This window comes from Desmodus rotundus, chromosome 9 (assembly GCF_022682495.2).
Source record: "Desmodus rotundus isolate HL8 chromosome 9, HLdesRot8A.1, whole genome shotgun sequence".
NCBI classification, from domain to species: Eukaryota; Metazoa; Chordata; class Mammalia; order Chiroptera; family Phyllostomidae; genus Desmodus; species Desmodus rotundus.
Genome location: NC_071395.1, coordinates 72,795,251 through 72,816,319, shown reverse-complemented (window position 1 = coordinate 72,816,319; position 21,069 = coordinate 72,795,251). Strand labels below are relative to the sequence as shown.

Here is a 21,069-nt window from a genome sequence, read left to right as displayed (position 1 = left end):
CCAAGAACAACAGTTTTGGCTTTTGTTTGATGCCTCAGCATAATTATTAAGAGCACCCCTTTTTACTCTCAACTGTCCTGGTGTGGGTAGTAAATTACTTGTTCACCGTACTTATTTATGATCAAGTCCATGTCTATAAAGAGTGAGTGTTAGAAAAAGTATTTCCACACCCTGACTGGTGCGGCTCAGTGGATTGAACATCAGCCTGCAAACCAAAAGGTTGCCAGTTTGATTCCCAGTCAGGGCATGTGCCTGGATTACGGGCCCCGTCCCCAGGTGGGGAGCATACAGGAGGCAACCAATCAATGTTTCTCTCCCTCTCTCCCTCCCTTCCTCTCTCTAAAAATAAATAGATAAAATCTTTTTCAAAAAAGTATTTCCAAATAAATGCATGAATAAGTGATCTTTCTAGGTCTAATTTTATTTTATCAAATAAATAGCTGAATTAGATTATTTCTAAATTCTTTATTGCTTAAAGTGGTTCAAATTAAGTCAGTACTCCAAAAGTCCAAGACCAGTAATTTTGGTTTATCCTCCCCTTGAAATGACCCACCATATAGAATTCCACATTTAAACATATTAATCCAGGGTTAACAACTTCAGAGACTATGACCTGCTGGGAGCCTGGTTATTGACACAAATGACTTCTCTACTGATGGCTAAGTTCCCTCAGTTAGTCCCACCAAGGGCTGGATAATCTCCTAACATCAGGTAAAAAATTAAGTTCCACTTATTCTTGTGATGCATGTTGCATCGATAGGATTATTATTGCTCAGATTTGCCCCCATGTGTGGTGTGCTTCAGTTTCCGACCGATCCATCCACATCCCTGAGTGAGCACAGCATGCTCTGCCTGGCCAAGCGGCAGTGAGAAATCTCACCGAGATTTACACTTGGGTGCCAAAAGCCCTCCACCATAAATAACATGTACCAACCAACTGTGGTCACATTTCATTTTACTAGAGCAGATGCAAAATTTTTGTGAGAAACAGCCAATTAATATTGTTGCATCTTGCCTCTTTCACTGTAAAACGCAGGTTTTTATGTTTACCCACATCTTATTGCCAAAATCTAGTGTAGTTAAAGTTTTAGGTCAGCTGCCCTTGAATACTTTAAATATTCTACAAACAATCAGAAAACAACACTAAATAACCGTGGTCACTTACAAAGTGGCCTATAAACTAACATCCTTTGCATTTTTTTAAACATTAGATGTCTTAGCATTTTTTTCACAAATTGGGTGTCAGTGGAACATGGCTTAGGTTTACAAAAACTTGCAGAAGGCAGTATTTAAGAACAAAGAAATTCCCCTGATGGTAAAAAGAGTGTATTTGCATAACTTCTACACCTCTACCTCCCATGAGACACAAACAAAAATAAATTTTCCGATACATGTAACTTTGGCACTCTACAATGCTGTTCTCACTGACCGAGAAAAACTTCCTCTGAATACATGAAAAATAAATATCACCCTGCATTTCTTACTATTGTTTAGAAAAAAATGTTGCATCAATATTTCAGAGATCAAATCTCTGTTGCATCACTGGACTAGTTTAACAAGATTTCCACAATTCTTCACAATTTGAGATTTGCCAGAAAAAAAAAACCCCAAATATATACAGATTTCTTTTTAACTTCTGCTTTAGCCACTTTGGAGTGCAATTTGGCAGCATCCAGCGAAGTGGAAAATACGGATACTCTACATGACCCACCAACCCCACTTCAGGAGACCCACCCTAGAACCATGGCTTTAGAACTTGTCGGTACAAGATCCCCATGACACTCGTAAGAACGACTGAGGACACCAGGGAGATTTTATTTATACAGAAGATACCTACTGACACTTACCTTATTGGAAATGAAAACAGATTTTAAATATGCATTAGTTAATTTAAAATAATAAATCATCATGTTAATATAAATAACATTTTTATTAAAATGATTGTGTTTTCTCAAGCAAAAACATTAGTAAAAAAGAGTGGCATTGTATTAGACTTCTGTGAATTTCTTTAATGCCTGACTTAATAGAAGACATCCAGATTCTTATGTCTGCTTCTGTAGTCAACCTGTTACACTGTAAACACCATATACGCTCTGGGAAGCTCCACTATACATTCGTGAGAGAGGAAGCATGAATAAGGCCAAATAACATCTTAGTGCTGTTACAGAAATAGTTCTGATCTCATGGCCCAGACCACACTTTGAGAATTACTGCCCTAGTGAAACTGAAGCATGTGTCACTTTGAGAATCACTGCCCTAAAGAAACTCAAGCACATGTGTAAAGATGTTCTTTGTAGTACCATTAATTACAGTGAGAAAGTGGAACCCATGTCCATCTTGTAGTCTATCCACAGGGGACTACAGAGTCCATGCAGGCTGCCCTGTTGTTGTTTTGCTCACTACATACCTCCAGTTCTTAGCACATGGTGGGTGCTCAATAAACAGCTGTGGAAGGAGGGAAGTGAGAGAGGCAGCGAGGGCGGAGATATAAATATTGCTCTGCAACTTGCCTTAAAATTTATTCTATGAACATCTTTCCACAGATATAAACTTAAGTCACAGGGTAGGAGTGGCCAAAAGCAATGTGATTGTTGTATAGCTAGTAAGCATATTTTTCTAAAGTCCAAAAGTAAAGGTGTCTGTACTTTATCTGTTAAGCACCACAGGCTGCAAACCACTGCCATCTAATGGAACATTAAGCTGTCCACACATCATGGGCAGACTGGCCTTTGTTGTTAACAAATTTTGCCCATATTTTGTTTGGAGATATTCTGTAATTCAGATTTTAAAAATGAGCCAATTATTTAAAGGCCTTTCTAGAAATAATATAACCAATGTAGATCTCTTTGTTACCCCTGTTATTTTCATGTACACTGGAGGATTTTCTTTTTTAAAATATATTTTATTGATTATGCTATTTATTGTATTATTACAATTGTCCCATTTCCCCCCTTTTATTCCCCTCTGCCCTGCATCCCCCCTCCCACTCACATTCCTCTCCTTAGTGCATGTCCATGGGTCGTATATGTAAGTTCTTTGGCTTCTCCATTTCCCATACTATTCTTAACCTCTCCCTGTCTATTTTGTACCTATCATTTATGCTTCTTATTCCCTGTGCCTTTTCCACTATTCTTCCCCCTCCTTCTCCCCGCTATAATGCATAATAACTGCTCGATAACCCTCCATGTGATCTCTATTTCTGTGATTCTTTCTGTTCTAGTTGTTTGCTTAGTTTGTTTTTGTTTTTTTAGGTTCCATTGTTGATAGTTGTGAGTTTGATGTTATTTTACTGTTCATATTTTTTATCTTCTTCTTTTTCTTAGATAAGTCCCTTTAACATTTCATATAATAAGGGCTTGGTGACGATTAACTCCTTTAACGTGACCTGATCTGGGAAGCACTTTATCTGCCCTTCTATTCTAAATGATAGCTTTGCTGGATAAAGTAATCTTGGATGTAGGTCCCTGCCTTTCATGACTTTGAATACTTCTTTCCAGCCCCTTCTTGCCTGCAAGGTTTCTTTTCAGAAATCAGCTGATAGTCTTATGGGAACTCCTTTGTGGGTAACTGTCTCTTTTTCTCTTGCTGCTTTTAAGATTCTCTCCTTATCTTTAATCTTGGGTAATGTAATTATGATGTGCCTTGGTGTGTGCTTCCTTGGGTCCAATTTCTTTGGGACTCTCTGAGCTTCCTGGACTTCCTGGAAGTCTATTTCCTTTGCCAGATTGGGGAAGTTATCCTTCATTATTTGTTCAAATAAGTTTTCAATTTCTTGCTCTTCCTCTTCTCCTCTGGCACCCCTATGATTCAGATGTTGGAACACTTAAAGTGGCCCTGGAGGTTCCTAAGCCTCTCTTCAGTTTTTTGAAATCATCTTCATTCTGTTCTGGTTGAATGTTTATTTTTTCCTTCTGCTCCAAACCATTGATATGAGTCCCAGCTTCCTTCCCATCACTGCTGGTTCCCTGTACATTTCTCTTTATTTCACTTTGCATACCCTTCATTTCTCCCTGTATTTTGCAACCATACTCAACCATTTCTGTGAGCATCCTGATTACCAGTGTTTTGAACTCTGCATTTGATAGGTTGGCTATCTCTTCGTTGCTTGGTTGTATTTTTTCTAGAACTTTGATCTGTTCTTTCATTTGGGCAATTTTTTTTTTTTTTGGTCTCTTGCTCCAGTGACATAGTAAGGGGCGGAGCCTTAGGTACTTAGGTATTTGCCACATCCAGGCAACCCACATCGCTGCTTTGTAGCACTGTATGTGGGGGAGGGGTCTGAGAGGGAACAATGCTGCTTGCTCGGCTCTCATTGGCTTTCAGTCATTTCCTCTGCTACCCACAAGCAAATTGGGCACTTCTGATCCTGATTCACAGGTGGGTGGGTTTGTGTACATTCTGGGACCCTGGGGGTCTCTCCAACAAACTCTCCTGTGAGGCTGGGAATTTCTCCCGCTGCTGCAACCTCCACAGCCTTTTACCACCAGAGGTTCTGAGACTTTATTTCCCCATGCTGGAACCCTGGGTTGTGTGGTCTGTCTTGCTCCCCAGTTGTTCTTTCCAGTTTATCTGCACATAAATGTGGGACCACCCAGTCCGCCAGCCGCCTCCTCGCCCACCCTGGTCTTTCAACTACTGCCTTGCCACACATCCTCTCAACCCAGCTGCCCATCTCCACCCCTCCCACTGGTCTGGATGAATGTTTCTTCAACTCCTCGGTTGTCAGACTTCCATATAGTTTGATTTTCTGGCAGTTCTGGTTGTTTTTCTGTTTTTAAATTTGTTGTTGTCCTTCTTTTGGTTGTGCGAGGAGGCACAGCATATCTACTGCACACCTCCACCTTAGCCGAAAGTTGGATTTTCTTAAGATAATTTAGGTAAATTCATTAACATTTCTCACATCATACAACAAAACCAGTGGTTAAAACAAGTTAATGAATAATTTTGTTCATATAAATTTATTTTTATTTCTCTCCTCTTTTCTTGACTTTGTTTGGTCCTAATTTACATGGTGAAAGATTTTTAAAACTGCACACAGAAAAAAAAAGCAATGCATAATGACTGCTCGATAAAAAAAAAAGAATATTCACAGACTTTTTCAATGCCTTTTTTTTTGTTCAGTTTTGTGTCCTCAATGCCTAACACATGTGGGAGTCCAATAAATAATTGTGGAAGGAAGGTGGGGTGGAAAAGAGAGAAGATGGAAGGGAAGAAGGAAATGTTTTAAAAAGATAGGTTATGATCTTCAGAGTGCCTTTTATCTGTATGATTCTAAAACATTAGTAACTATAACAAAGAGGCCATGGTTAATTAAGAAGCTTTCAGCCCTGGCCGGGTGGGTCAGTGGGTTGTAGTGGCCTTCGTGTCAGCCACCTACACTGGTCTTCAGTTTCTCAGGCACATTGCCAGCTGCCACAGGACCTTGCACAAGTAGTTCCTGCTGCCAGGAATTCTCTCCCCCTACACCCTCTCATAGTAGACATCTGCTACTTTACCTGTCCAAAGAGCTGCCTCATTTTTCTGGTAAAAATAAAAAGAAACAAAAAAACTGTCTTTTCTTTCCATCATCTCATGGACCTTGTAGTAACATGGATCCCTTCCCACATCCCAACATGTAATTCAGGCTGGCTAAAGTACTTCATCCGCTGGATTCAGTGACTGGTCCAGGTTTGGCCATGTGATCCAAGCAGAACCAAGCCGAATCCCTTTTTCTATAATTGCTATAGATGCTCTCCTTCAGTAACCCTGGGCTCTGAAACACACCTCCATGTGGAAAAAAAAATTATGAAGTCTACACAGAGAAAAGCAAAACCAAGAGATGGAGAAAAAGAAAGGAGTCCTGTTGACAGTGCTTAGATCCCCAAGTTCTGGCCTTTCCTGAGGCCTGTCCACCCCCCCCCCACCCCGACTTCTGCTACATGGGACAAGTTATGCTCTAGCCAGAGCTGGGTTTCTACTACTTAATTTCCTTTGTCTGCCTAACTCTTCAAGGAAAGCCAGATTCCAGAAAGTCTTCACAGACCTTCCTGTGCAGGTCAAGTCTTCATTAGTAAGTTCTTAGTGTACTCTCCAGCATAGCAGTCACCACATATATCACTTCATATTTATTCATGGATTTATTTAAATATCTCCTTCACAAGTTCTATGAGAGGGCCTAGGGTTTTGCTCAACATTCATTGCATCACCAATGACTGGTCTACAGTGGGCACTCCACACATATTTGTAGAACAAATGAATTTCATAATGAATTCACGCTTATGAGAGGGGCAGCAAGCCCAGAAAAGGTCAGAAAAAAAGAGTTCTTTGTTCAAAAAAGACTAAAAAGCCAAAATAAAAAAAAAACACGCCACTGTTAACACGACTTCATATTTCTCAACAAAAATGTAGCTACTGTCTTTCCCTGTAATTCCATTTTCATTCTTCTTCTGGTTTAAGCAGATCTTGGTTCTCAGAACAAAACTAAAGCTAAAAAAAAAAAAAAAAAGAACGCTTTATTTTGTTATTTCAAAGTAAAATAAGAAATACAAGAAAACATTCATGGTTACAACTTTCCTGAAAAAAAAAAAAAAAAGAAGAAGAAGGGGAAGAGTAAATGGATAGAAGACTAGCCCTAGCAGATTTTAAAACATATTTAAAAGCTCACAATTAGAACAGTTTATTATCGAAGAGACAAATAGACAAGTGAACAGAAACACACTTCAAATACATAACTAAATACATATGTAAATTTAGTTAATGATAAAGACAGCATTTACAATCAGTGAGGAAGAGGATGATCCATTAAGTGGAACTCAGGTCACACAGCTCATTAGTGATGGGTCAGCTATTTCTGACTTTCTGACCTCTGAATTTATCCTATTTTTGTTTCTCCCTGTTTGACAATAATAGCATGCGGGGGGGCGGGGGAAGAAAAACATTTAAAAGGCTGAAAAAAATGTAAAATTACTTGATGGGGTCGTCCACCCAGACCTACCGGACTGAAGCCCGGCCGTAGGCAAGTCTAGGACCTCCGGAGGACTCTACGTCTCGGTGGTAACCAAGCGCACCTGGGACTGGCGCCCGCAGGTGCACCAACCTGCGGGCGCAGGACCCTCTAGGAGTCGACTCACGCGAGACCCAGCTTAGGAGCGAGCCGGCCGAGTCTGCACAGAGAATACACCTGAGCCTGTGGGAGGCAGCCTGGGGGAGCACACGCGGGTTGGTGGGCACAGCAGGGGTCGAAAGGGGGATGCGGGGGTAGCGCGACCTCCTCCTTGGGGAGCACGCCGGAAGCGGCCGCCCAATCCTGGTGTCCAAGATGTTGGCTCCGCGCCCGAGTTAGGAACGGGATGCGCGATGGCGGTCGTGGAGGGGGCCCCAGTGGAGCGGGAGGCTGGAGGTGAGACCCCGCTGCGTTCGCAGAACTGGTAGCCCTGGCGCCTGGGGCCCTACGGAAAGCGGGGTGGGCAGCAGATCTTCGGAGGCAGGAGGCTAACCCACGCACCCCTCTTTAATCCGGGTGGGAGAGGCTGGGGCCTCCGAGACGTGGGTGTGTGGGGCCTGGGCTTTCTGAGACCTTGGCCCTCTTCTGGGTCTCGGTGTGCCCCGCTCACGGCCTTCCCCCTCTCTCACTGCCTCCCCACCTCACTCTAATGTTTTCCAGTTTCCTCCTGTGCGTATTGCAGACTGCACCTCCCCCGAACCCAGAATCAATCCTCAGACGTAGATTGACCCTATTCCTTGCCCAGCTCTGTGGCAGGCTCGTTTATAGGTTGTAACAATGGACGAGATCTGGTTTCTAAGCTCCAGGAGTCACTGAGAGCCCCGCTGGGGAGACTAGGCTGAACTACAGGAATGAAATGTACGCTTCAGATATGTTCTAATAGTTGATCTAAACTATTAGCACTGTTGGAGTTCGGGGGGCGGGGGAGGGACATTTAAGTCTGGTCTCTTCTTTGTAAAGGTCTGTATATCCTTTTAGGGGTAACTTCAAAAGTCATTTTCTTTGGAAAGCATTCCCTACCTCCATTTTAAAGCTTCTCCTCTATTTTTTAGCTTATTTAGCTAGTGCGAAGTTCATAAACTCTCACCACCTTGTTTCAGGTGTGTGTCTGCATGTGGCACAGCCCCCCTCCTTAGACAGGGACTCTATCTTTGTTTAGCATCACCTAATGTGTGCACATGAGTATGAATTGAAAAGGATTGAAATGGTGCCCTGGCCAGATGGCTCAGTTGGTTGGCGTGTCATCCTGTACACCAAAAGGTTTCTGGTTCAATTCCTGGTCAGGGCACATACTTAGGTTGTGGGTTTGATCCCTGGTTGGTGCATAGGGGAGGCAACCAGTGGATGGTTCTCTTTCGCACTGATGTTTCTCTCTCTCCCCCTTCCTCTCCCTCTAAAATCAATTCTTAAAAAAGGATTGAAATGGTTAGAAGGTACTGACTGAGGTGGGTCTGCAACAGTGGGAAGTATTTGTGTCAGTCAGAGGTTGAAAAATGATGGCCCCTGGCCAGATCCAACTGTAGATATATTTTCATTGTTCATGGTATTTGTTTTTATTTGAATTAGTGGCCAAACTTTTATATCAGGAAATTTCTTTGACATCCACTCTCACAATTCTAGATTTTCAGTACCTCTCGCAAAATCAGAAGATGTAGCCAAACAGGGCCCATGTGCCTGCATGGTGCTATTAGCAGGAGTTGAGTAGCAAGTCACTCCTGTAGACTCAGTCTAAAATTTCCAGATTCCTTGTCCCCGCTAATCCATTGTCTTTCCCTGACATGGAAGCAAAGTATCAATTGTCATTTATCACTTAGTTTGCTTCACTCCTGATTAAGTGCCTGGCCTCTTGCAGCCATTTGAGTTCTTGATTCCAGATGTAGATAGAGGTGAATAGTGAGGGCATCACAAGTAAGAGAGTCATGGGCAAAGGGATGGAATGGAGAGAGACCTAGCATATGGAGAAATTAGGGAGGATTCCAGAGCATGTGTTTGCTTTTAGATGAATCATAGAGTTGGGCTATTGTTATGGGTTGAATTATGTCCCCCCAAAAAGATACTTAAGGTCCTAATCTCCAGTACCTTAGAAAGTGATCTTATTTGGAAATAGGGTTGTTGCAAATATCACTTGGTAAGGTGAGGTCATACTAGAATAGAATGGGCCCCTAATTCAATGTGACTGGTGTCCTTATAAAAAGATGGCCATGTGAAGCTCCGGAGAGACAGAGGGAGAGTGCCACGTGAAGATTGAGTCAGAGATTGGAGTGATGCATCTACAAAGCAGGGAATGCAAGGATTGTCACCAGATGCTAGGAGAGAGGCACGGAACAGTTATCCCTTAGAGCCTGTGACTGGCTCTGGGCACCCTGTTTGGATCTACAAAGTGATCCACAGTTTGTGGCTGCCTCTGCTGGGCCTGCATGCGCACACGAAGGACCAAGCTGTGCACCAAGGCAGGCTTCCATCCAGTCTTGAGGGCAGGTCAGCAAAAGGCCCAAGGCACCCAAAGATCTGCCTCTGCCTGCTGGCTGCCTGATAGGCTCAGTCACTGCAAGAGTCTCTGGCAGTACTCACGCTGCATGAGAAAGGTTTTCAGTGAGCACACGGTGTTCACCAGATTGATAGAGGTTCAATCTCAGTGCCAGCGCTGGGTCTGAGGCCACTCAGCAAAAGTCCAGTGTATACCAAGTCTAGCTTCCCCTTGCTGGGTGCCCGCAGACCTTTGTGGTGGGCCATGGTCTCAGGAAATCATCAGAGTGAGGCAAGCAGAATTTATCAGGCCCAAACAGATCAAGATTTGGCTATGTGAAAAGAGGGCTCAGCACCAGTGGGGAGTGCAAGAGAAAAATAGCACCTGTCCTTGAGCTACACAACTTAGTCTGTCCTAGATTTTGCGGAGAGCCCAAACTCAGCAGAGCAGGGCCACCAGGAGTCCAGTAGGGTGGGGTTAGTGGATCTCCTATGTGGGGGAGTGCTAGTCAGGTTTAGGGGAAGCAGGGAGGAGTGGCTTCCACCCCAGAGCCACACAACTCAGTCACTGACACCCTCTGATTCTGCCCGGACCTCTACACCCCTTCCCAGGCAGCTGACTCCTTGGCTGGTTATGGGCTCTGAAAGATGGGTGACTGGGAGTCCGGAGGGTGGGGCTAGTGCCTTCCCCCAGGCTGATGCCAGGAGGCAGCTAATGCTCCTACCAAGAAAGATGGCCTCTGTGGTGTGGGAGAGGGACTCAGCACAGGGATCCTAGCAGCTGTCCCTTCAGCTCTCCCCAGATCCACAATCCCCAGTCCCTCCTCAAGCAACTCTAGTCCACTCTGTTCTGCCTCTACCATAGCCCAGAGTGGCTGTGATTGAGACTTTTGTGCATTGGCCCTTTAAAAGAGCTCCTGTGTCCCTAGCAGACTCCTGTCTCTCCCTGGCAGACAGAATCCCCACTGATTTTCACAGTCAGATGTTAAGTGGGCTCCTCTTCTGACTCTGGTGCTCTGGGCCAGGGAGCCCAGCATGGGGTTGAGACCCCATGCTCCTCAGGGGGAACCTCTGCAGCTGAGATATCCCTCCAGATATCAGCTGCAGCCCATGGGAGTGGGGCCAGCCCATTTCGCATCTCCCCCCCCCCAACCCCCGCACTTCCTATCAATCTCAGTGTGGCTTCTTCTGTAAATCCTTGGTTATGAGACTTCTGTTCAGCTTGTCTTCAGTTGGTTATTCAGGTTGATGATTCCATGTTTTAATTGTAATTCCAGTTTGGTCCTGGGATGGGGTGAGTGTAACATCCACCTACTCCACCACTGTCTTAGATCTTGGTCTCTCACATTTTTAGAGGGAGAGGCAAGATGGGCTACTGAGACCAAGCATAACACAGGAAGTAGTAGATTTTAAAAGAGAAGAGAAGGTATGGAGTATTTGCTACTGGCTCTCCATTGGGCAGTTTTTGAGCAGAAACTTCTATTTCAGAATTCAAGATGCTGCAGGATGCAGCTGTGAATGAATCACAAAAGGATGCTGTGCACCAGATCTGCATTCAGTTGGAATCTTTGTGAGGAAGAGACAGAGCTGGTCTTACTGGGTAAGGGCTCCATCCTCAACATAGAATCCATACACTGTAACTTCTCTTTCAGTTGAAAAAATATATATTTTTAAGAGCTCAGTGGAATTACAGGATTAAGGATTTCCGATGGAGGCAAGATTCTTCAGCTCTTTGGTAAAGGATAGCTAGCCTGACCTGTGGCAATAGAAATTCACAGCTTCTTGACTTGCCTTGTGCTTTCTCTCTCTCTGTCTTATTAGTCCTGTTAGACCAATAGATGGCCAAAACTCCACTCATCTTCAAATCTCAGACCTACTCCTCCCATCTTTGAAAACTACTCTTCCTCCTGTGTCCTCTGTCTTCATAAACAGCACCATATCCCACTCATTGCTCAAGTCAGAAAACTGAAAGGCCGTTCTTGACTTCTTTCTTTCCCCACATGCTGTTGATTCTAGGCCGACCCGTAGCAGACAGTGCTTACCTTGTTGGTCACTCACTGATCACACTATCTTGTTGTTATCCATTTACACATGTCTCCCCTCCATTACACTGTAAGTTCCTTGAGGGCAAAGACCATATCTGATGTTCACTTTTGTATTCCCAATACCTAGTACAATGTCTGGAACACAGTGGGTGCTCAATTAATGTATGTTAGGCAAACAAACCAATAAATGTTGTGAACACTGAGGCCCTTTTCCCAGAAACTCTGAGTTCAGCTATATTGGACTGTAGAGGAGGACTCACCACTGATCAAGCTTATGTTTCAGATGCTGCTCCCTTCTACTTAAGACGTCCTCTGAGGGAAAGAGTTCCTTAAACTACTTTCTGTGGAATTGGATGAAAAATCTGAGTAGTGTGCCCACCTGTCTCTGAGGTGAGAGCTTTGCAGGACAAAGGACTGGGTACTTTGCCATTCCCATGCCTGTGGCAAAGTTTGATTCTAACAGAAGAGTGCTTGTATCACTATTTGCAAATAATGTATTGTTTCCCCTTTCTAGCCCCCTTACTACTTTGCTTATATCATCTTCACTTTGTCCTAGATTTAAGATGAAATTATACTGTGTATTCATTATCAGCCAGAATCCAGTCAAGAGACAAAAACTATACCAGTTATTAAAACAAGGGGCATTTCATATAAAGAATGTTTACCTAGTAAAAGATGGTTAACTACTAAAAGGGTTACAAAAGGACTCTAAGGAGTATAGAAATAGATAATGCAAGAAGCAGCCTTACATCGCATTAAGGGAGAGTAAACACAGAGGGAACCAAGAATTTAGAAGAGGACTCCATAGCTCAAAGCTGAGATTCAGATGTTTTTTAAGAGGTTGTGGCTGCCAGAGGGACACATAGCCTGATGGTGGTGAAGAGGCTTGTCAGAGGGCATAGGCCAGAGCTGGTCTGTAAGAGTGGCCTGCCTAATGCAGAGAAATTCACTGTAGGGTATAGTCCATAGGAAGGGCCTGCTAGGTGGTAGAAAACTCATTGGAGGGCATGGGTGGGCTAGAGCTGGTCCACCACAAGCTATTAAGCCTCCCATCTGTTGATTTGTTGGCCCCCGAAAAAACAAAATAGCTTACTAGTATCAGGAAGAGAAATCCCTTTCTCTGTGTATGGCTCACAGTGCTCCTTCAGCGCCCTCTGCTGACTAAGCCAGACAACAGGAGAATGTTTCAGGGTCCAGCTCCAACACCAAAAGCAGGCTGAAGAAGACAAAATGGGCCTGTATAACACGATCCCACTTTTGTACATAACAAAACATCGGCCACAGCTGTCTTTGGATGGCAGGATCAAGGGATTATAGGTGCTTACTATTTTCTGTTTTTTATTTTCCTATAATAAACACGTAGTATTTTTATAATCAACAAAAATGTTATGGAAAAAGTATTTGTAATTTTAAAAGATTCTTTCTCTAAAATTATGAAAAATGATTATGAAATACATAAGAGTTTGAGTCACTTTAATGGCATCTGTTGATTTCCTGTCGTGGAAGACAGGTAAAGTAGCACAATTTATACTCACTCCCACCGCCTCTCCTCCTCACTCATAGTGCAACTTTTATAATATAATTATTTTAACATTGTCATGGTTTAAATTCACTTCCTATTCTACAAAAATAATCTCCAATTGTTTAATCTCAGTTCTGCGTTTAAAATGATTCAGTGCTCACCATCCATTTTTTACAATGTCCTCTCAATTCCTTAATGTTTATTTTAATTTATTTCTTCATCAGCTATATTTCAGCCATGTAGCCCTTTCCATAAAGGGTGCTCATGGGTGTCAAACTCCATGAGTTCTTTTTTTTACCTACCTGATAATGTTTTCTCATGCTTTTAACATGAAAGTGCATGTTGCTGAATAAAAACTTTTTTGGAGCACACTTTGTTTCTCTTCATAACTTTATAGGCATTACTCTACAGTCATCCCTGGGTATCGGGGTGTGGATTGGTTCCAGGACCCCTGTGGATACCAGAATCCACATGTGCTCAATCCCTTATATAAAATAGTGTAGTATTTGCATATAACTTACACACATCCTCCCATCTACTTTAACTCATCTCTAGATTATTTATAATACCTAATACAATGTAAATTATATATAAATAGTTATTTATACTATATTGTTTAGGAAATAATGACAAGAAAAAGGCCTATACGTGTTCAGTATAGAAGCAACCATCATAGGCCTAACTATGAAGTACATGTCAGCAACAATGTAACTTTTTAAAAAGATTTTATTTATTTATTTTTAGAGAAAGGGGAAGGGAGGGAGAGAAACTTCAATGTGTGGTTGCCTCTCATATGGCCCCCACTGGGGACCTGGCCTGCAACCCAGGCATGTGCCCTGACTGGGAATTGAACCAGCAACCCTTTGGTTCCCAGCCCGTGCTCAGTCCACTGAGCTACACCAGCCAGGACAATGATGTAACTTTCTAAAAAAAGATTTTCAACAGTGGTTGGTTGAATCCACAGTTGTAGAACACTAGGGGTGGAGGGCCAACTGTGTTCTGTCTGGTATTAAGTATAACTGTGGAGAAGTGTAAAGTCGACCTGAAATTCTCTCACACATTACTTGCTTTTCTGCCTACATGTCCATTTGCTCATTTGTTCCTGAAATATAGTTACTTCACCAGGAGATATCTTGGTGTTGACTGTTACATATCAACTTTTTATGAGCTACAACACACCCTTCCAATAGATTCAAGTCTTCATTTCAGCAACATTTTATTCTGTTATATATTTGAATGTTTTTATTTTGTTCTTTTCTTCAGGAATACTAATTTTATGTATTTGAATATCTTTCTATTGCTACTGGTCTTCTCTATAATCATATTTATATCCATTTCATTCTGTATGATTTCTCCAGGCCTCATCATAATCCTGTAGTGATTATTTTGTTGTTTCTTGGGTGAATTTCATCTATATAATGCTTTTAGTTTTCCCTTGCATTTCTTTTCTCAGCTCTTTAAAAATACTTCTAATTTTTTATTATTTTATAACCTATAATCTATTTTGAAGCCTTATATCTCATCTTTGAGATGATGGAGAACTCTGATGCTTCATATCAGTTCCTTCGGTATTTCTCTTGGATGTATGCTCCTAATCCCTCTGTTATTCATGTTCCTTTCTTTCCTAAAACAATCACCACCACCTATTTTCAAGCACACTTCCCACACAGTTACCTTAATGATTATGACTGAGCAGCGAATGAATCAGACTCTCCATTAAAGATTACCATGGGAAGAGGCAGAGGGAACGGAGATGGGGCACTTCAGAACCTTCATGCAGAGTTGCTGCCACAAACACCTTCTCATCTAATCTACAGTCACATGTCCCTTCAGTTTTTGGTTTCCAGGAGATCAACACAGCACAAGGGGAAGTCCTTTAGATCACAGGCTTTTCATAATACAATTTGAAAGTCACACTGTCTACTCCCTCTTCACCTTGCATAACCTCTGTCAGTGTTCTGTAGCTAGAACTAGGCGGAAGGTGATAGAGATGACCTGCCAGCGTAGCTCCTCGCTTTAGCATCTCCTCTTCCCACTCTGATGTGTCAGACTAGACGTCTACGGGGACAGTCCTTGCTTTCTCCATGACTCCCCTCCTGCCATGCTCTAGATGTCTTCACTCCGATCAGGAGGTCACTGAATGTGCCGTTCAGAAATATGAGCCTTTGGGAGATGTCTGTATGTGGCCCTCTTTTTTACGATGGAGTCACCTCATTTGTCATTCTTTTCATTGTTTTCAGTGGTTTTTGAGAAGTACCTTTACCATCTTTTAGCCTGTTCCTGATTTTTGAACAATATATATCAAACAAACAAAAAAAAAAAAAACACTTTAGGAGAAAATTATGATAAAGCCAGTTCTTTCCAGTATTTTATTTGACTGCTATTTAAATGCAATCCCTCCTGGATATGGAGGTTTATGCTAGGGACATTTTATTCACTGGTAGTTCTTGGGCTTAAAGGGTCAACATTAATAGTAATAATAACAGCAGATGCCACTAACATAGTGCTTTCTATATGCCAAGCACTGTTCTAAATGTTTTACATATATTTATTCTTATAACAACTGTGAGGTAAATGCTATTATTATCTCCATTTTAGAACGAGGAAACTGAGGGACAAAGGGTTTCAGTGACTTGCCTGAGATCACACAGTCAGTAAGTGATGGAACCAGGATTCAAACCCAGGCAGTTGGCCCTATAGTTCATTAGGAGTCTGTGTTCTTATTCATTATGTTGTGTTGCCTGTTGTTCATTGCAAAAAGATTAATGACTGGAGAGTTTATAGCACTAGGGCCACGGTGAAGTGGCTCACTCAAGGAGCTCAGAAATGTGTTTTTGTGTGGGAAATGTCAGGGATTTGAGGATATAGACACTTAAAAATAGTAAGCTCATCTGCCTCCAGTCACAGGAGGATACGAAGTTGCCATAAAGAGGAGGCAATTCTACCAGAATACCAGAAAGAAAAATGCCAGGTCTGAGAAAGGGAGAATTGATTCCTATTGAAGTGACAGGTAAACATTTTTATTCTGAGGCATAGTTTCAGAATTGTTTAACTGTTATGGTATATTGGGAGGAAAGGGTAGGGTGCCAGTTATTAATTTATTGTCTCTCAACTCCAAATCTACCCTTCTTTGCCTTGCTTTGCTTCTGTTACTGAATTTCAACCATTCCTCCTTTGCCAGCTGGCACAAGATTTAGATTTTTGTCAATAGAGGGTGCTGGAGGGACAATGGAAGGCCACTGAAAAACAAGGGTCTTCCTGGTGCTGGTGTGCTTTTTTTTATTACACACAGGATCCGCCAAGTTTCAACCCCATCAAAAAGGCCACTCCCTGGGGCCAGCTCCAGACCACCCGCCTCCTCCTGTGAATCTTCCCACCACCCCACAGACCACTTCCACACACCAGTTCCAGCCTGCACCTGACACATGCCTTCTCTGCCAGTAGGTATGTGTTCCTGTGGTGCCACAATCTCTCTAAAAAGGTCTGAATCTCAGCCCCAGTGGGGAAGAGTCCACCTCTAGTTTCTTTGTTCCTCCTTCTTAAACTTCCCAGCATAGGGAGAGGTGATTTTTGTACTTTAGGAATTATAGAATGTCCTACTACTTATCATTTCAGATTCTGAGACCAGGAATAAGATGAAGAACTGGAAGGCAAAGATGAAAATTTCTGAAGAAAAAGATTTAGCGAGGGCTGTACCGGAAATACTCCAAAGACAAATCTCCCAGGAATGTGGGTTAGTCAAAACCAGTGATCCCGAGGACAGGTCATTGCGACATTGGGTAAGCCCCTCGGAGGATGCAGTGAAGCAGCCTCCTTCCCAAGAGAGAGCCATCAGGGAAGTGGACCTCATCCCCAAGAAATCCATTGCAGGAGAGGGGGGCCACAGATTCAATGAAGGAGGAAAAATACTTTCTGCCAGAGAAAGATCCCACAGGTATGACATCTGTGGCCAGAGCTTCAAACAGAAGTCAGAAGTAACTGAACATCAGAAAATTGATAATATCAAGAAAATCTATGAATGTAAGGAATGTGGAAAAACTTTTAATCGGGGCTCAAGCCTGATTATACATCAGAGAATTCATTCAGTAAAGAAACCATATGTATGTAATGAATGTGGGAAAGACTTTAATCAAAGTTCAAACCTTATTATACATCAAAGAATTCACACAGGAAAGAAGCCTTATATATGTCATGAATGTGGGAAAAACTTCAGTCAGAGCTCTAATCTAGTTAGACATAAGAGAATTCACAGTGGTGAGAATCCCTATGAATGTAAAGAGTGTGGGAAGGCCTTCAAGGGAAGCTCAAACCTTGTCCTACACCAGAGAATTCATAGCGGAGGGAAGCCATATATATGTAACGAATGTGGGAAGGCCTTCAATCAAAGCTCAGATCTTATAACACATCACAGAATTCACACAGGAGAGAAACCCTATGAATGTTATGAATGTGGACAAGCCTTCAGCCAAAGTTCACACCTTGTCACACATCAGCGAATTCATACTGGAGAGAAACCCTTCAAGTGTAATGAATGTGAAAAGGCCTTCCGGCAGCGTTCACGCCTTACTGAACACCAGAGACTCCACAGTGGAGAGAAAACCCACGGATGTCATGAATGTGGGAAATCCTTCAGTGGGCGCACAGCTTTTCTTAAACATCAGAGACTGCATACAGGAAAGGAACTTGAATGTGGAAAAGCCTGCACTTCTGAGTTGGACCTTATCAAACAACAGAGAATACATAGGGAAGAAAAACCATATGAATGTAATGAGTGTGGTAAAACTTTCCGGGGAAGTTCAGATCTAATTCGGCACTGGATAATTCATACTGGAGAGAAACCGTATGAGTGTAGTGAATGTGGGAAAGCCTTTAGCCAGAGGTCTCACCTCATTACACATCAAAAAATTCATACTGGAGAGAAACCGTATCAGTGCAAAGAATGTGGGAAAGCCTTCCGGCAGCATTCACTCCTCATTCAACACCAGAGGATCCACAGTGGGGAGAAACCCTATCAATGTAAGGAATGTGGAAAATGTTTCATCTGGCGCACAGCTTTTCTCAAACATCGAAGACTTCACACTGGAGAGAAACTTGAAGAAGGTGAGAAAACATTCGGCAAGGATAAGTTGTTTAAAGAAGAGCAGAGACTTCACCAGAAAGAGAAAGCTTGTCTGGGTAATCAGTGTGGTAGAACTTTCCAGAGCAGCTCAGACCTCACCACACATCAAGTCACTCACACCAGAGAGAAACCATATGAATGTAAAGAATGTGGAAAAACCTTCAGTCAGAGCTCAGACCTTATGAGACATCATAGAATTCATAGTGGTGAAAAACCTTATGTATGCACTAAATGTGGGAAATCTTTTAGGGGAAGCTCAGATCTTATTAAACACCATCGTGTTCACACTGGAGAAAAACCCTATGCATGCCTTGAATGTGGGAAAGCCTTCAGTCAGAACTCACACCTTATTAGTCACCAGAGAATTCACACTGGAGAGAAACTCTCTGAATGCAGCAGCTGTGGGAGGGCCTTCAGTGGGCGCACAGCCTTTCTTAAACATCAGAAATTTCATCCTGGAAAGGAACTTGGGAAATGTGAGAGGGTCTTCACACAGTACTTATTCTAACAGGTTGCACAACCTAATGAATGTAGGAAAAGCCTGGTGGAGACCACATCTTATTGCACTATAGAGGATTTTTATTATTGAAAACCATCTGAAGAAAGGAAAACATTACAAGAGTCCTAGTGGATGGAAAACATGTAAGTATAGTCAGGTGGAAAAGTTCTTGGACATAAAATAGCCTTTTTCTGCCTTGGAACTACATTGGAGTATGGTCCCCAGCATATAATTACTTGAGAGTGTTTAGACAACTTCTATTGTTACTAAATCATTATAAATCACTTTGGCAACAACCCCAAAACTAAATTCTTCATGAAAGGAGCCCTTTAAATCTTGACTACCTAGTCTAGTGACCAGTAAAAATCTTAAGTACTTTAGTGTGATTAAATCTTTCTCTGGGATGAATTCTTCCCCTTAGGTGTTTTACACATATTCTCTTTTTTCCACCCTTATAAAAATATGCTTATGCATATGCAAAAATGCCAATTGGAATGAACCACTAATTGAGAGGGAACTAAAAAATAATAGAAATGACAAGATAGCTAAAGGCCAGAAGGATACAAGAGCCACATGAGGAGTTTCCCCAGAGAAACAGGAGTAACTACAAGTAGTATCAGGAAATGAAAGACCAAGGGACAGGAGAACAGTAGGTTTTGGGACTAGGATAAGACTGAGTGCTGGGACCAAGCATTTAGGTGACACGGGCTGGTGGGAATTCAAAGAAAGCATCTGATTTGAAAGGTCATTCGATTATAGGGAGAGTGGTTTTGTCTTGAACCAGGACTTTGTAATTGGGCACAACTTATTTAAGAATTGGGGAGTCTAAATAGAACTCTGAAGAGAGGTCATCGTTTAAGCTGCCAACTAATTTGGTAATTAGGCTCTGCCTCTGTGCAAACTCAGTCCTCAAATATTCTTATACTCTGAACTACTGGCAGATTGCATCTGAATTTCCATGAGTCATCAAATAAGAAAGCTACGAGAGGGACCATGTAAGGCAAGGAGAATTTTGACCTCATGTCTTTCCCCAGTGGGAGTAGCTTAAGAGATGCATAGAAGGGATCAGTGGTTCACAATGGGATGGTTTTGCCTTCCGGGGACATTTGGCAATCTCCAGAGACAGTTTGGTTGGCACAACTTGAAGAAAATATTGACTATCTAAAGTCCAGGGATGTTGCTAACATCTTAAAGAACACAGCCCTATCCCCCTCCCAAACAAAAAATTACCTGGCCTTAAGTGTCACCAGTGCCATCCTTGAGGAACCCTGCCCATGGATATTTAGACCACCAGTCACCTGGGGCCACTTAATCAAGGATTTCAGTGTCGTGTGGGCAGTGGCGTGTGTCCCAGGGGAACTGATAGAAGCCTTTAATTTAATTGGGAGGCAATCTGGTGTGGAGGGAGCACAGACATGGGTTTGAATCCCAGTATGATGTGTTGGTTTCAGGACTGGAGCAAACTATTTAACACCTCTGATTTTTATTTTCCTTAGTAATAAAGCAGTGATAAAGTAATCCACCTTATGGAGTTATTGTGAGTTGTGTTTTTAAAACATTTTATTGATTATGCTATTACAGTTGTCCCATCTTTTTCTCCCCTTTATTCTCCTTCGCCCTGCAGCCCCCTCCCATGGGCATTGTCCCCCTCTCTTAGTTCATGTCCATCCATAGGTCGTCCTTATAAGTTCTTTGGCTTCTCCATTTCCTACACTGTTCTTAACCTCCCCGTCTATTTTGTACCTACCAATTACACTTCTGATTCACTGTACCATTTCCCCCAATCTCCCCCCACACACACAATTGTGAGTTTTAAATGAGAAACTGAAATTTGCTGTTGACACACAGAAAACCATCTGGAGCTCTAATCATTTTAAAGCAAGATAAAGTATTTACAATCAAAGCATAACATGTAAGATACACATTATATATCAACATAAGACACAAGACACGTTATGCTGTCTTGTGACTGGTATAAAGAATATGACAAATTAAAGTTCAAGGCACTGGGGGGCTGTAGCACCCCCAGAGGAGCACCCTGAACATTAGTGGGAAGTCTGGAAGTGGAGAAGCCCACCCATACCATCCCACACCATCCCGAAAGGTGGCTGCTTGTGGATGGTGGTACAGAGCATGCCTACCCCCATCACTGTCTCAAATGTTAAAGCTCTTTAATAATCTCACACAAATTAATATTCTTTTTACATCAGAATATCTTTAAATATATTTAGGAAGCAAAAGGATTTCAAAGTGGCTATTACCAGTGATACACCTGTATTAAAAATTAAAGATACTTAACATTTTTTAATGGTCCCAGATTCTAACTAATCAAAACCTTTAGCTAACTTGGACATTTTAGCATTCTTTTTTTTTTCTTTATGTAAACAAAGGGAATTAGGAATTTATTCTTATAAACCCATCTCCATGTCCTTTACC

The 21,069-nt window shown here is 42.2% G+C and overlaps 1 protein-coding gene across 1 annotated transcript; it reads left to right on the top strand.

Moving 5' to 3' along the window:
- The first annotated feature begins 16,239 nt into the window (after window positions 1-16,239).
- ZNF594 (zinc finger protein 594) lies at window positions 16,240-20,192 on the top strand. Its single transcript, XM_045199022.2, has 2 exons — window positions 16,240-16,459; window positions 16,631-20,192. Exons 1-2 carry the CDS (start codon window positions 16,441-16,443, stop codon window positions 18,640-18,642), a joined length of 2,031 nt encoding a protein of 676 aa, XP_045054957.2. The 5' UTR covers window positions 16,240-16,440; the 3' UTR covers window positions 18,643-20,192.
- Window positions 20,193-21,069: the final 877 nt, after the last annotated feature.